At 45.2% G+C, this 12,876-nt stretch overlaps 3 protein-coding genes across 9 annotated transcripts in view; all 3 read right to left on the reverse strand.

The window, feature by feature from the left end:
• The window catches only part of LOC147438534 (Pseudouridine synthase family protein), a 122,344-nt gene that overhangs the window by 3,745 nt on the left and 105,723 nt on the right, over window positions 1–12,876 (reverse strand). The window lies entirely within an intron of this gene.
• On the reverse strand, window positions 1,989–3,261 carry LOC147438535 (uncharacterized). The gene has a single exon (XM_086484129.1). The coding sequence runs from the start codon at window positions 3,076–3,078 to the stop codon at window positions 2,581–2,583; it is 498 nt and encodes a 165-aa protein (XP_086340255.1). The 5' UTR covers window positions 3,079–3,261; the 3' UTR covers window positions 1,989–2,580.
• LOC147438536 (uncharacterized) lies at window positions 3,579–5,410 on the reverse strand. Its single transcript, XM_086484128.1, has one exon. The coding sequence runs from the start codon at window positions 5,358–5,360 to the stop codon at window positions 4,674–4,676; it is 687 nt and encodes a 228-aa protein (XP_086340254.1). The 5' UTR covers window positions 5,361–5,410; the 3' UTR covers window positions 3,579–4,673.

Genomic DNA, 12,876 nt, shown 5'->3' on the forward strand with positions numbered 1-12,876 from the left:
CGGAGTCTTCGAAGAATTTCTTTATTCTTTAGGAGGATAAATTACAAGAAAAGTCTTGGGAATCCTTTATCTGTATCGAGCTAGATACCACCTGTTTTGGCCAAATTCGACAGCATAACAATCCCAAAACTTGGACGAAACCCATTCCCCTGCTAGAACTCACTTCCATCGGCATAAACCCTCTGATTCCTGTGCAAAAACAGTAAATTCAGAATGCTGTATTTACTGGTTTTTGCCCTCTTTTCAGCCCCAAACAGGTCCTCTACCACTGGGGCACTATTCCCAATGGTTCTGGCGTCCGTATGGCTGAAAAACAGTCAATTTACAGCACATACACAGCGCTGAAAATGCACCTCTAAGGTAAGGTTATCACCCTCACCGGTGCTTGCTTTGGAATAGCAGTCAGCTACCCATGTTCCTGCTCAAGGAGGCTCTTGCCTCAGCACAAAAGCATGAAACCACACAGCTGTACATCAGTCAAATGAAGAGCCCTCTTGTGGGGCATCACATAACTGCACGTAGGGGAGAGAGAGAGCAGTGTGTAGTGTACAGGGCATCACTTCTAGCACCACACTGTACATGAGAGGGAATGAAAGCACTCCATAGCTCTTAACCTGTGACAAAATGCAAAGTGAGGCCTCTCCAAGCTTAAATTTCAGCGCCCATTTTTCTGAATGAGGCAAGTGCATGAAATTCTGCCACTTGGCACGATTAGAAGCTTTTGCCCGTTTGGGGGTTGCCGCCTAAAAATCTCCCGACTAGTTGCCCAATTGACTTCGTGGCAGAGTTGTGAAGTGTTCCCCTGGTCATACCGAAGGTAATGACGCGAACAATTTCACGGCCCAAAATAGCAGTTCCCTAATTTTTAGGAGATGCTTCCGTTGGGCTGTCATTGGTCATCTGACCATCTATCCTCATTGGGACCGCATCCAAAAGTGCAATGTGACCCAACTATCGGATACTTTCTGTTGGTGATCCCACCTTGACCTTATGTCTTTATTGAGTTCATCCCTAGCATCCACCAACTTGCTAAGTGCGACGGGGGGACCTACATGACCTTGCACTGAGCTTAGACATCCTCTTACTATACCAATTCCAGTGCCGACCAACTTCCCGTCTGCAGGTGAAACTACCGTTCACATTGGCCATACAATGTCCGACCATTTGCAGAGGATCTCAAAAATAAAACAAAAATCATTGGAAAGAAACCAACAACTAAGGTTAACAGTTGCCACGTCCTCGTGACATAGTTAACAGCTGCCACGTCCTCGTGATATACCCCCCTCTTGAAATCGCAAACGTCCTCGATTGTATACCATAAATACACGCCACTGATGATCTTGTGCTATCAACACTCTTTTATCATCGCATGTATCCGCAAGAAAGGTCGTACACATAGATACAAATGACTTAATGAGACCTTCATACTTTTGTCATTTCCATCTATTACACTAAATTCATATGTACATTTGATGTGCTAGCTCTATCATTACCCTCCTTTGCACACGTTGGGTTGGGGCATAAGTAGGTTGTAACCCAAAGGCTTCAAGGTAAAGCAGCAATACATTTGGTGACTCTGACAGTTCATGCACTTCCATCCACTTTGCATCCATAGGTGGATAGTTCTTGAACTTCACCAAATAGCATCTTGCAACCTGTCCTTTAACTTTTCTCTCCTTATGTGCCAAAACTTGCTCAGGTACCAGGATCTCATCAAGTTCTTCAACTTCTAGCTGATCCTCATCTGGCATATCTTCTGGCACATCACCCACGAAGGTTCTTAGAAGACTAACGTGAAACGCATTATGAATCTTCCACGCATCAGGCAATTTCAGCCTGTAAGCCACATCGTTGATCTTGTCAAGGGCTTGAAAAGGCCCATAGTAACGCATACTGAGCTTAGGAAACAATCGTTCCTTGACCTTCATCTTCTTTAACCTTGCCTTTTTGAACCTTAACAATACCCAGTCACCAGGTGATAACAGCAATTCACGACAGTGACAATCAGCAGCAAGGTTGTACCATACGTACTGTACGGGTCGTGACTGTACGTATTGTACGTCGTGCTGTATGGATAAATTTTTTAGGTACGAAAAAATACGTACCTTTGTAAAAATTAAAAAAATGAGAGGAAATTTAAGAAAATTTTATTTTTCTCGTCAGAGGGTTAACCAATCTATACCCTGCAAAGTACTTGGGGACACATTACTACACACATTATCCACTAGAGATTCACTTAACTTCAAAACAAGTACCAACCTTCAAGAAACAATATACATTGAACAACGTAAAAACATTTCTGCCTGCTGACAAGAGAACTCAGAACAATGACAAACCTTCAAGCATGAAGCTTCAAGCAATTGAACAAAAGGTAAGTTGCTGACAATAAACTCAGAACTGTACAAACATTGCTTCAAGACTCAAGTAGCCCACATGGCACAAACTGCTAATAAGGATGGAACCAAAATAATGACAAATGTCAAGCCAAAATTGCTCCTGATAGAGCGTACATAAAAAACAACATCCTGCTGAAATATGTGAAAATGTCTAGACTCTAGACTAGTAACCAGTCACTAGTGCCTAGTGAAACTCATCGTCAGAAGAAGAAGAAGATGATGCTGAAAAGAGCATGTCGCCATCTGCCACGACATTGCCCTTGTCATCAAACTCTGGCTCTATCACCATAGCATATGTGACCTCGTCTACACCAACTAGGTCTGGATCACTATCCTCCTCTCCCTCTGGAGTGTGAATGAGACGGACTGCCTCATTTGCACGCTGTCGAGGAGTACGTATGGGTAGCTTGCCTTTGCGAATGCTCTTCCGTCGTGCACTCCCCTCACCTGTATCCTGGAGGCGTAATGGAATGTTGTAAGCACGTGCACGAGACCTTGTCACACGCCGATCGACATCCTCTAGCTCTCTATGAAGCATGCGTACTATCTCCTCCTGCTCATCTCTGATATGCTGGTCCGCCTCCTCCACAGTAGGATTAACTACCAGCGTGATACGTGAGGGATCAACCTGTTGTACAATGTACATTTTGTTAACAATAGTGTAAATAAGAAACATATACATAGGATGTCATACTACATCGTCATACTACCTGCTTGGGTGTCCCCAAAGCGTGGTAAGAGCGCACAAGCCTCATGTTGGCCCTCCAATACACTAGCTTCTCCAATTGAGAAGTGCTAAGGCGATTCCAGATCTTGGTATGGATCAAAGAGTAAGCGCTCCAGTTGCGCTCACAAGCACCCGCTGAGCAATCCTGCATTAGAGCAATTGCCGGTGTCGTTGGCAGGATTTAAACGCATTGTGCAAGACCCAAGATAGAGAAACAAAGTGAGATTTAAAAAGCAAACGTAGAGCCATAGTAGTCAGGCATGGAAGACCTTGGCGACCATAACTCTGCCACCAAGTGAGAGGACAACTGGTTGCCTCTGGATGCAATGCTACCTGACGTGAAAACGATGGCCCCAAGTTGTTCATGTACTTGCACATCTCTGCATCTATTGCCAGCTGCTCGTGCTCCTCAAACGAATCATTAATGTACTTGTCCTTTAGTGTGAGGAGATCACTCTCATGAAACAACTCTGGGGTCTTGTAAAAAGGATGGAGTAAAGCAACCATCCCATGAATAGGACAGCTCATAAACTTCCACCTACTATCTATAAAGAATAAGATATCATCTCGCCTGCAAAAAAATCAGCAATGATCACACTCAAATTAGCAATGGATTCATGGCCTAGATGTAAAAAGAATGTCATGCAAAAATCTGACACTCACCGCTCCTGAGTCAAGGCTTGGCATGCCGTGATGTGGCTCTTCATCTGCATGAAGAGAAGGTAGACAAGGCCTAATGTCGAGCCCTCCATGTCCGTGACTCGTAGCAAGACATACATTGGCTGCAAAGCCACTATCAAGGTATGGACCTCTGTCCAAAAAGACTCATCCAACACACGCCTCTGAATGGCTTTGGTGTTCTCACTGTTTTCTCCACTTTGGGTCCACAACTGTCTGCAACAGTGGATCCCTCACCTTGGAGAGTCTTTGCAACACCAAATACATATATGCAAACCTGGTCTTGGAGGGCCGCACCATATCAAGGGTACTATGGCTACGAAAGATGGCTAAGGCCTGATGCTTCTTTCGGAAGAATGTGGTCAATCTGGTAGCCTCTGAAATTGTTGGCTGCACCCAAGGCAGTTTGCCTATGTCCTCCATCAACAAATATAAACAATGGGCTGCACATGGAGTCCAAAAAATGTAAGGAAACTGTGTCGTTACCATTTCTCCCATAGCTTTGCAGTTGGCTGCATTATCTGTGACAACTTGAACCACATTCTCTTTACCAACGTCATTGATGGCCCTTGAAATATGCTCAAAAATGAATTCACCTGTGATCTTATCTCCTGCCTTTCCTGCATCCACAGCACGCAAGAAATATGTACCAAGACAAGAAGACACAAGTATGTTAATGATGTGTCGCCTGCGTACATCACTCCATCCATCAAAGATGATGGTGCATCCAAATTGCTACCATCCAGCCTTAACAGGCACCAGCGCCTTATCTATCAAGGCCTTCTGCTCCTCCAGTGCTGTGGTGCGCATCTTTTCGTAATCGAGGCCATACCATGTATCTATGGCACCAGCACCTACCTGGGCAATGGACCTCACCATCCTCTTCTATTGTTCAGTCTTCTGGTGCGCATCTTTTTGTAATCAAGGCCATACCATGTATCTATGGCACCAGCACCTACCTGGGCAATGGACCTCACCATCCTCTTCCATTGTTCAGTCTTCAAGACATTGAAACTGATGTTGCACTCAATGAGAGTGCGAGCAATCTCCATCTCAGCCACTTTCTGATGCTCTTTTACCCAAGACACAGAATGCACACGTGAAGGCAAGGTGGTCTGCCTACGCACATGCACATCACCAACCTCCTCATTCTCCTCTTCCTGCATGATACGAGCCCTCTTCCTGTTTCCAATTTGCTGAGACCCTGAGCTCTCCTCCACCTGTGTAGAAGAGTCACCAAGCTGTCCAAGAAGAGCATCTTGCAAACGGTCTTCTGTTTGTTGTGCCACTTTTCCTTTGTCTGTTGTTGCAAATGCAGGGAATTTCTCAGCAATCAACGCTTCCCGCACACTTGGAGGTACGTTCTTGCACTTGCCACAATTATTTGTGCAATTGATGATAGTTAGATGCATCACAACTCGAGTGATTGTACTCGACAGCGTGAAACCACAGTACTTGCATGACCACTTGCGACAACCTGATCCAGCCTGCCCAGGAGTATTCACAACTTCAATTACATTGGTGTGCTCTTTCCACAAAGGGTTCGTAGGTTTCGGCATGATGAAGACAACCTGCTGAAAACATGCAAATAATAAGGTCACAGGTGAGAGTCGAGACTGGTGTATTCTCTAGCAGAGAGAGACGAGAGAGAGAGAGAGAGAGAGAGAGAGAGAGAGTTGGGAGGGGGGGGGGGGGGGGGGTAGGTACCTGGTTCTGCACAGTGTTTTGCACTTTCTCTGTAACGCTCTGCAACGGCAGTGTGCAGCGAAAAAGACACGCAAAAAGAATCCCAGATAGCCTAAAAGGGCTTTTTAAAAAAAATTTAAAAAAAAGCACCGTACTATACGATCTGTACACATACTGTACGCATCAGTACGGACGTACCGTACAGTACGGTTCAATACGTACTGTTGGTACAACCCTGATCAACAGCCTTTTTTTGCTTTGCTTGAGTCTTCTCCAAGGCAACTTTCATTTTCTTATACATTTCATCCATGTTCTCAACATATCGATCTGCCTCAAAGATCTTGTCCTTTGTATGCAAAATGGGAGGAACTTTTTTGCCGCCTTCAACAATCTCCAAAGGTGTTTTGCCAATTGACGAATGCACCGTATTATTGTACGCATACTCAAGCATAGGCAAATACTATTCCCACTTGCCCTTATTATCAGACACATAACATTTTAGCAGATCTAGGACAGTAGAATTAGCCTCTTTTGACTGTCCATCAGTTTGTGGATGAAACGAAGACGAGAATTTGAGCGTAGTGCCCATGTTCTCAAACAATCCTCTCCAGAACAAACTGGTCATGCGAGGATCACGATCACTAACAATCGGTTGTGGCATACCATGGTACTTAAACACATTGCACATAAACAAGCGTGCCACCTGATCAGATTTTATCTTCTTCCTGACAGGGATAAAATGGGCCTGTTTGTTGAACCTACAGATAATGGTCCATATACCATCATTCCCTGTTGGCGTTCTTGGAAGATCAAAGATAAAAGTCCATAGCAATGCTTTCCCATGGCTTATCCGGAATCAGCAGTGGTTGTAACAACCCTGGTGCCTTTTGCCTGTCAAAGTTGACATTTTGGCAAATTATGCATAAGGCATCCACATCTCTTCTTAAGGTAGGCCAATAGAAGAATGTCTCTACCGCTTTAACTATCGCATCAATACCACAACCCCCTGCATATGGTGGGACACGACTTTCTTCCATAACCTTACGTCGCAATGGCCTAGTGACACAAAGTCTGCCATGCATCGTCATAAAACTATCTCTGAGGAGGTAGTGCTCATGATGTTGCCCCTCTTGTGACTGTTCAAAGATCCTTGCAAAGTCTTCATTAGTAGCATATTGTTCCTTCATGTCATCTAGCTCATGATGATAAGGAATTGACACAGCTGAAATTTGTGGCTTCCTTGATAACGCATCAGCCACAACATTCTTCTTACCTTCCACATGCATAATCTGGAAGTGGAACATAGAAAGAATGTTTGCCCATCACATATGCTTTTCGGATAACTTTGACTGTGTCAAGAAGTATCGCAAGGTTTGATGGTCTGTCTGGACAACAAGCGGCACCTAAGAGGTAGTGCTTCCAGCTAGAAAGCGCATGAATCACGGCCAAGACTCTTTCTCATAGGCTTGCATAGTCTTCTCTGGCCCTTGCAAAATTCGGCTTTCATAATCTACTACCCGTCCGTCTTGCATTGGCACTGCTCCGATGCTGCCACACGCGTCACACTGGACCACAAATGACTTCCTCATTTCTGGCAAAACAATTACTGGATCTGAAGTCAACTTTTCCTTTAAGAGACTAAAAGCTGAAATCTCTTTTTGGGTCCATCTCAAAGTGACCTCTTTCTTTTGCAAAGCGTGAAGAGGTGATACTACCTCTGCGAAATTCCTGATAAACCTTATCTAGTAGGAACACAATCCCAAACAGTCACCAAACTCTCGCGAAAATGCTGAACTTTCTTTATCTAACACAGATAAATTTGACTGACAATTATCTGAGACATCACGTGCAAAAATCAAGTATACAAAAAGATGATTCTTTATTACAAAAGTGATAGCAGAAGCAGATACAATAGGGACAGACTCCCCTTTGAGCTTTACATCCAAAACATGAGTTTTGTCCCTATGCTAAAGGGTGATCGTCTTCCCGAAGACATCGAGCACGCCATGTACTCTGAACATCCAGGGAATCCCAAGTAGCGCATCGCACCCTTCCAATGGCATGATATAGAACTCTTTTGTGTCCACATACGACTGAATATGCTAACAAAGCTTTCCAATAATGGGAGTAAGCCAGGACATGCCAACCCTGCCTGTGCTGTGTACCCCATCTCTTCAGCTCTGATGCCCAGCTTCATAGCTAGCTCTGGTGAGATAAAGTTTGGTTTGGCACCTGGATCAAAGAAGATGAGTGCCGTCTGATCCCTAACTTTACCCCATGCCCTGCATAACGCACTGGCATCTGTACTGGGTCTATCACCCACCATGTTTGGCACCAAACCTGCCGTGGGTTTAGGCTTCTTGCCTTTGTGGTCTTCTTTATCATCTGAGTCAGCTGGTCTTTTCCTTTGTGGACAATTGGTAGCACAGTGACCAGGCTGCTCGCATATAAAGCATTTATTTTCAGCCATTAGGACCTTCTTTTCCTCGAGCGACTTGCGCACAAAAGGCTTCCTTTTCTGTTTCTCTGCCTGCGCTCTAGAAGTCCCGGTTGAATCCTTGTCTTTGGTGGCCTTTTCTGACCCCTATGACGCTTTAGGAGCCGTTTTGACAAAGGACTTCTTCGCTTAATTTTTATTCTACTGCCCTCCTTTCTCGTTGCTCGGAAACCCACTGTCCTCTCCTTTCAACAAGGCAAGACCAATGTTAGCAACTTCCATAAGCTGAGTGAGGGTAGCCACTATGTTCTTGGTACAGTAATCACGAAGCCCTTTAGGTAGCCCACAACAGTACTTCTCTATCTGCTCTATCAATGGCACAAATCTGTAGGAGGTCACTGAGAGTAACGCTTTACAAAACCTCCTATTGTACTCCAGCAAGCTCTTGCATGTAGCCAAAGTAAGTTGGTGCCAATCCGTCATGACATCGGCTTCAAATTCATTTGACAGCTAACAGATGCAAACATTTGCTTGAAGTAAACCCAAGTGGCGGGTGCCTCTCCTTGCATTAACAATGTCGTCCACCATGTAAGCGCATTGTCCTTTAAGAAAGTGGAAGCTTTCTTGACCTTAGAGGCCTCTGTAAAATTCCCTCTTGCAGAAGCTGTATCAAACTGCTGGAGGAAAGTGAGAGCCTTTGCTTTATCCTCGAAGCCACTGAAAGTGCTGAACTTTACAGCTGCACTACCTTCTTTGTAAGCTTTCGGCTTTTCCAATGCCCCCAAGTTATCATACGGAATAGTCTGCAACATGGGCACTGTAGTAGGCATCATTGGCACATCTTGGGCATTAACATTTTGCGTGGCTGCTGTCCAGAAAAACCAGCCATGCCAAAATGACCCTGTGGCACCCCAAACTGGCCCTGGTTGCACTGAAAACCTTGCTGTATGCCGATACTACCATACATGGGGTTTGGCATCATGCCTTGCATACCCCCAAACACTATTCCTGGCATGTACGGCTGACTTTCAGGCGCATAACCATCCATACTTTGCAACATTGATCCACACCCGAAATACCCAGGTATACCGTGGGTGGTGGAAAAACTGGGTGCATTGCCTGGTATCCAGTTCCCTGTCCATTCAAGACAGCATGCGGGCTCTGAAAGGTGGCGGACTGAACTGGCATAACCTGTGGAATAGGCGTTCTAGCCACTTGTTCAAACACGGGAGGAACCTGTTTTGGAGCCCCTGACTCCGCAACATGCGAGTGTTCCCTATCGTGCTGAGTCGCATGAAGTACTTGGGATTGAGCCTCAACAAGCTCTGTACGCGGTGTAGGTTGTCTATTTTGTTGTTGCACTGGTGGTGCTTGCAAGAACTCCATAAACCTTGGATGTTGCACCAATTTCGAAAAGACATTCACCGCGGCAACTAACTGTGTCCTGAACGCATCATCCTCAAGTTGCCCAGTATCACATGACACAACTAACCCTATGTGTAGTGGACAAGCTACTTCATAACAAGGGTTCAGTCAGTCCAGTCAGTATAGCTTAGGAAGTGATCTGGCACTTTTGTGAGTCTGTTCGCAGATCGTGCATGTCCAAACACTTATAGCAGATGCACATAGCATTACCATTAGAATCCATCAGGATCATTTTCCAGTGCATTAAACCTATTTTCCCTATTTTTGACATTTTCCACTTATTATTTTTAAGTGACTTTTGTTGGAAACTGGGTAGGGCAAATCCACTAAGCATGTACATAAGAAAACCCTAGTGCTAACAATTCTGGCAGAAGAGGTAACAGGAGCACCTTTGCTCAACAGGCACCTTCTCAGCAGGACCCCCACCAGGAACCTAGCATTTTGCACTATCTGCAACAAGCTAGCGTTTTTGGACAAGATCAGCCCCTAGCGTTTTTGCATTGCAGATCAGCCCGGCAGTAGCAGAAGACAGATCAGCCTAGCGTTAGCAGTTTGCACGAGCAAATCAGCCATAGCGTTAGCAGATTTCCACAGCATGATCCCAATTCAGCCTAGCGTTTTTGGGATCAGCCAGAGACCTAGCGTTTTTGCAGATCTTCGCGACAGAAACACAAGAGGAATCAACGTTTTCAGATTGTAGCAGTCAGACATCGCAGAAGAAGTCCCAAACCTCGCAAATCTCACCTTCCCGCAACAAATCCTCGCCGCACGGTCAGATCCAGCGCAGTTTGCAAATTCAGCCCGGAAAACGCAGATTTCAGTATCTGCGTTTTCAGCGCGTCGTCGTTGCATCGTCGCCATCGACATCGAGTCAAAATTCAGCAGATAAAGATTTGCAGATTTCAGCCGTTAGAGTTTTTAGATTTCAGCCCGTCTCGTCATCATCCTCATCGTTGTCGACATCGTCGGCAAGTCCAAGCATTGTAGAGATTTGTGCAATCAATAGTAGACCGCTCTCGCCATAGAGAGTGGGGCCTTCAGAGAAGGGTTTTGACAACATTCTGGTGTCGTATTCTTCTCTCTATCTCTCAGTCTCAGCACCATCATTCACAATGTTCACCACTTTGTTTGTGTCCATTGCACTCTCTCACTGAAGGAACGGAACGCTCTCCCTTCCGTAAGTAAAAGGAACCCTTGAGCACAGTTTGGAGCACTCATCTTGAGCAAAGTTCAACATTCACATCCACTTCACCTTACACCCAGTCATAAAGCCCTGTACTACTGGAGGGACATTCACATTAACAGGAGGTACAGTCAGACGTGGCCGTGAGCTCTCGCCAATCTCAAAGACCATAGGAATTTCCTGCCTGTCCTTCGAAGAGGAACCCTCTTCCATAATGCCCTTCCCTTTGTCGGCCAAATTGTAATCCAACGTCCTGTACTCTATGTCTTTACCCAAAACAACCGAGGCTCACTCTTTGAGGAAAAAGTGATTGATGTCCCGGCAACGGAACCTTAAAACCGGCCCGTGGGGCAGTAGGTATTGGCTTTAACACCCGAAATTCTTTACTTTACTTTAGACACACACAGAGAGAATGTGCAAAGGAACCCTGCGACAGGAATTAACACTTAAGCACACACACGGCTCGAAAGATAGAATGCTTCGAGCAGACGCCAACAACCTGTAGGCCCCAAAATTGACGCCCCTTTTGGTATTTCTTTATTCTTTAGGAGAGTAAATTACAAAGAAGAGTCCTGGGAATCCTTTATTTGTATTGAGCTAGCTACCACCTGTTTTGGCCAAATTTCGGGAAGATAACAACCCCAAAACTTGCACGAAACCAATTCCCCTGCTAGAACTCACTTCCACTGGCATAAACCCTCTGATTCCTACCCAAAAACAGTAAATTCAGCACACTGTATTTACTGGTTTTTGCCTTGTTTTTCGCCCCAAACAGTCCCCTAACTGTCCTCTGCCAGTGGGACACTATTCCCAATGGTTCTGGCGTCCGTATGGCTGAAAAACGATCAATTTACAGTGCATACAAAGCGCTGAAAACACACCTGTACGGTGAGGTTATCACCCTCACCAGTGCCTGCTTTGGAGTAGCATATCAGCTACCCCTCTTCCTACTCAAGGAGGCTCTTGCCTCAGCACAAAAGCATGAAACCACACAGCTGTACATCAGTCAAATGAAGAGCCCTCTTGTGGGGCATCACATAACTGCACGTAGGGGAGAGAGAGAGCAGTGTGTAGTGTGCAGGGCATCACTCCTAGCACCACACTGTACATGAGAGGGAAAGAAAGCACTCCATAGCTCTTAACCTGTGACAAAATGCAAAGTGAGGCCTCTCCCAGCTTAAATTTCAGCATCCATTTTTATGAATGAGGCAAGGGCATGAAATTCTGCCACTTGGCGTGATTACAAGCTTTTGCCCGTTTTAGGGTTGCCGCCTAAAAATCTCCCGACTGGTTGCCCAGTTGACTTCGCAACAAAGTTGTAAAGTGTTCCCTTGGTCATACCAAAGGTAATGACGCGAACACATTTCACGGCCCAAAATAGCAGTTCCCTGATTTTTAGGAGATGCTTCCGTTGGGCTCCCACTGGTCATCTGACCATCTATCCTCATTGGGACCGCATCCAAAAGTGCAATGTGGCCCAACTGTCGGATACTTTCTGTTGGTAATCCCACCTTGACTTTATGCATTTATTGAGTTCAATTCCTAGCATCCACCAACTTGCTAAGTGCGACGGGGGGACCTACATGACCTTGCACTGAGCTTAGACATCCTCTTACTATACGAATTCCAATGCCAACCAGCTTCCCGTCTGCGGATGAAACTACCATTCACATTGGCCATACAATGTCCGACCATTTGCAGCTTCAAAAAGAGGGTCTCAAAAATAAAACAAAAATCATTGGAAAGAAACCAACAACTAAGGTTAGCAGTTACCACGTCCTCGTGACATAGTTAACAGATGCCACGTCCTCATGACAGGCAATGCTGCAACAAAGCCTCCTGTACCCCCCACAAAAAAATCCTCCACTGATGAAGCTGACACATCCAAGAAGCACTCTAGATCTACTTCTGGGCGAGGACAAGGACAGAAAAGGCATTTTTCTAGCAAATCTTTTGAAGAAAGGAAAGCTCTAAGGGAGGCCCAAGAAATGCTACATTTGTGAAGAGGAGAGACATTTTGCGAATGAATGTCCACACAAGAAGTCACAAGATAAGGATGACAAGTCAAAGCATAAAGGAAAGAAGCCGAAGCCCACTGTAGGATTGTATCATATTTGACTGATGAAGCTGACACGTCCAAGAAGCACTCTAGATCTACTTCTGGGCGAGGACAAGGACAGAAAAGGCATTTTTCTGGCAAATCTTTTGAAGAAAGGAAAGCTCTAAGGGAGGCCCAAGAAATGCTACATTTGTGAAGAGGAGAGACATTTTGCGAATGAATGTCCACACAAGAAGTCACAGGATAAGGATGACAAGTCAGAGCATAAAGGAAAGAAGCCAAAGC

This window comes from Adiantum capillus-veneris, chromosome 16, assembly GCF_014529385.1.
Source record: "Adiantum capillus-veneris isolate H3 chromosome 16, ASM1452938v2, whole genome shotgun sequence".
Classification (NCBI taxonomy): domain Eukaryota; kingdom Viridiplantae; phylum Streptophyta; class Polypodiopsida; order Polypodiales; family Pteridaceae; genus Adiantum; species Adiantum capillus-veneris.

Bases quoted from the DNA above. Each gene is read 5' to 3' on its own strand.
- LOC147438535 (XM_086484129.1), bottom strand. From the start codon at position 3,078: ATGTATATGTTTCTTATTTACACTATTGTTAACAAAATGTACATTGTA.
- LOC147438536 (XM_086484128.1), bottom strand. From the start codon at position 5,360: ATGCCGAAACCTACGAACCCTTTGTGGAAAGAGCACACCAATGTAATT.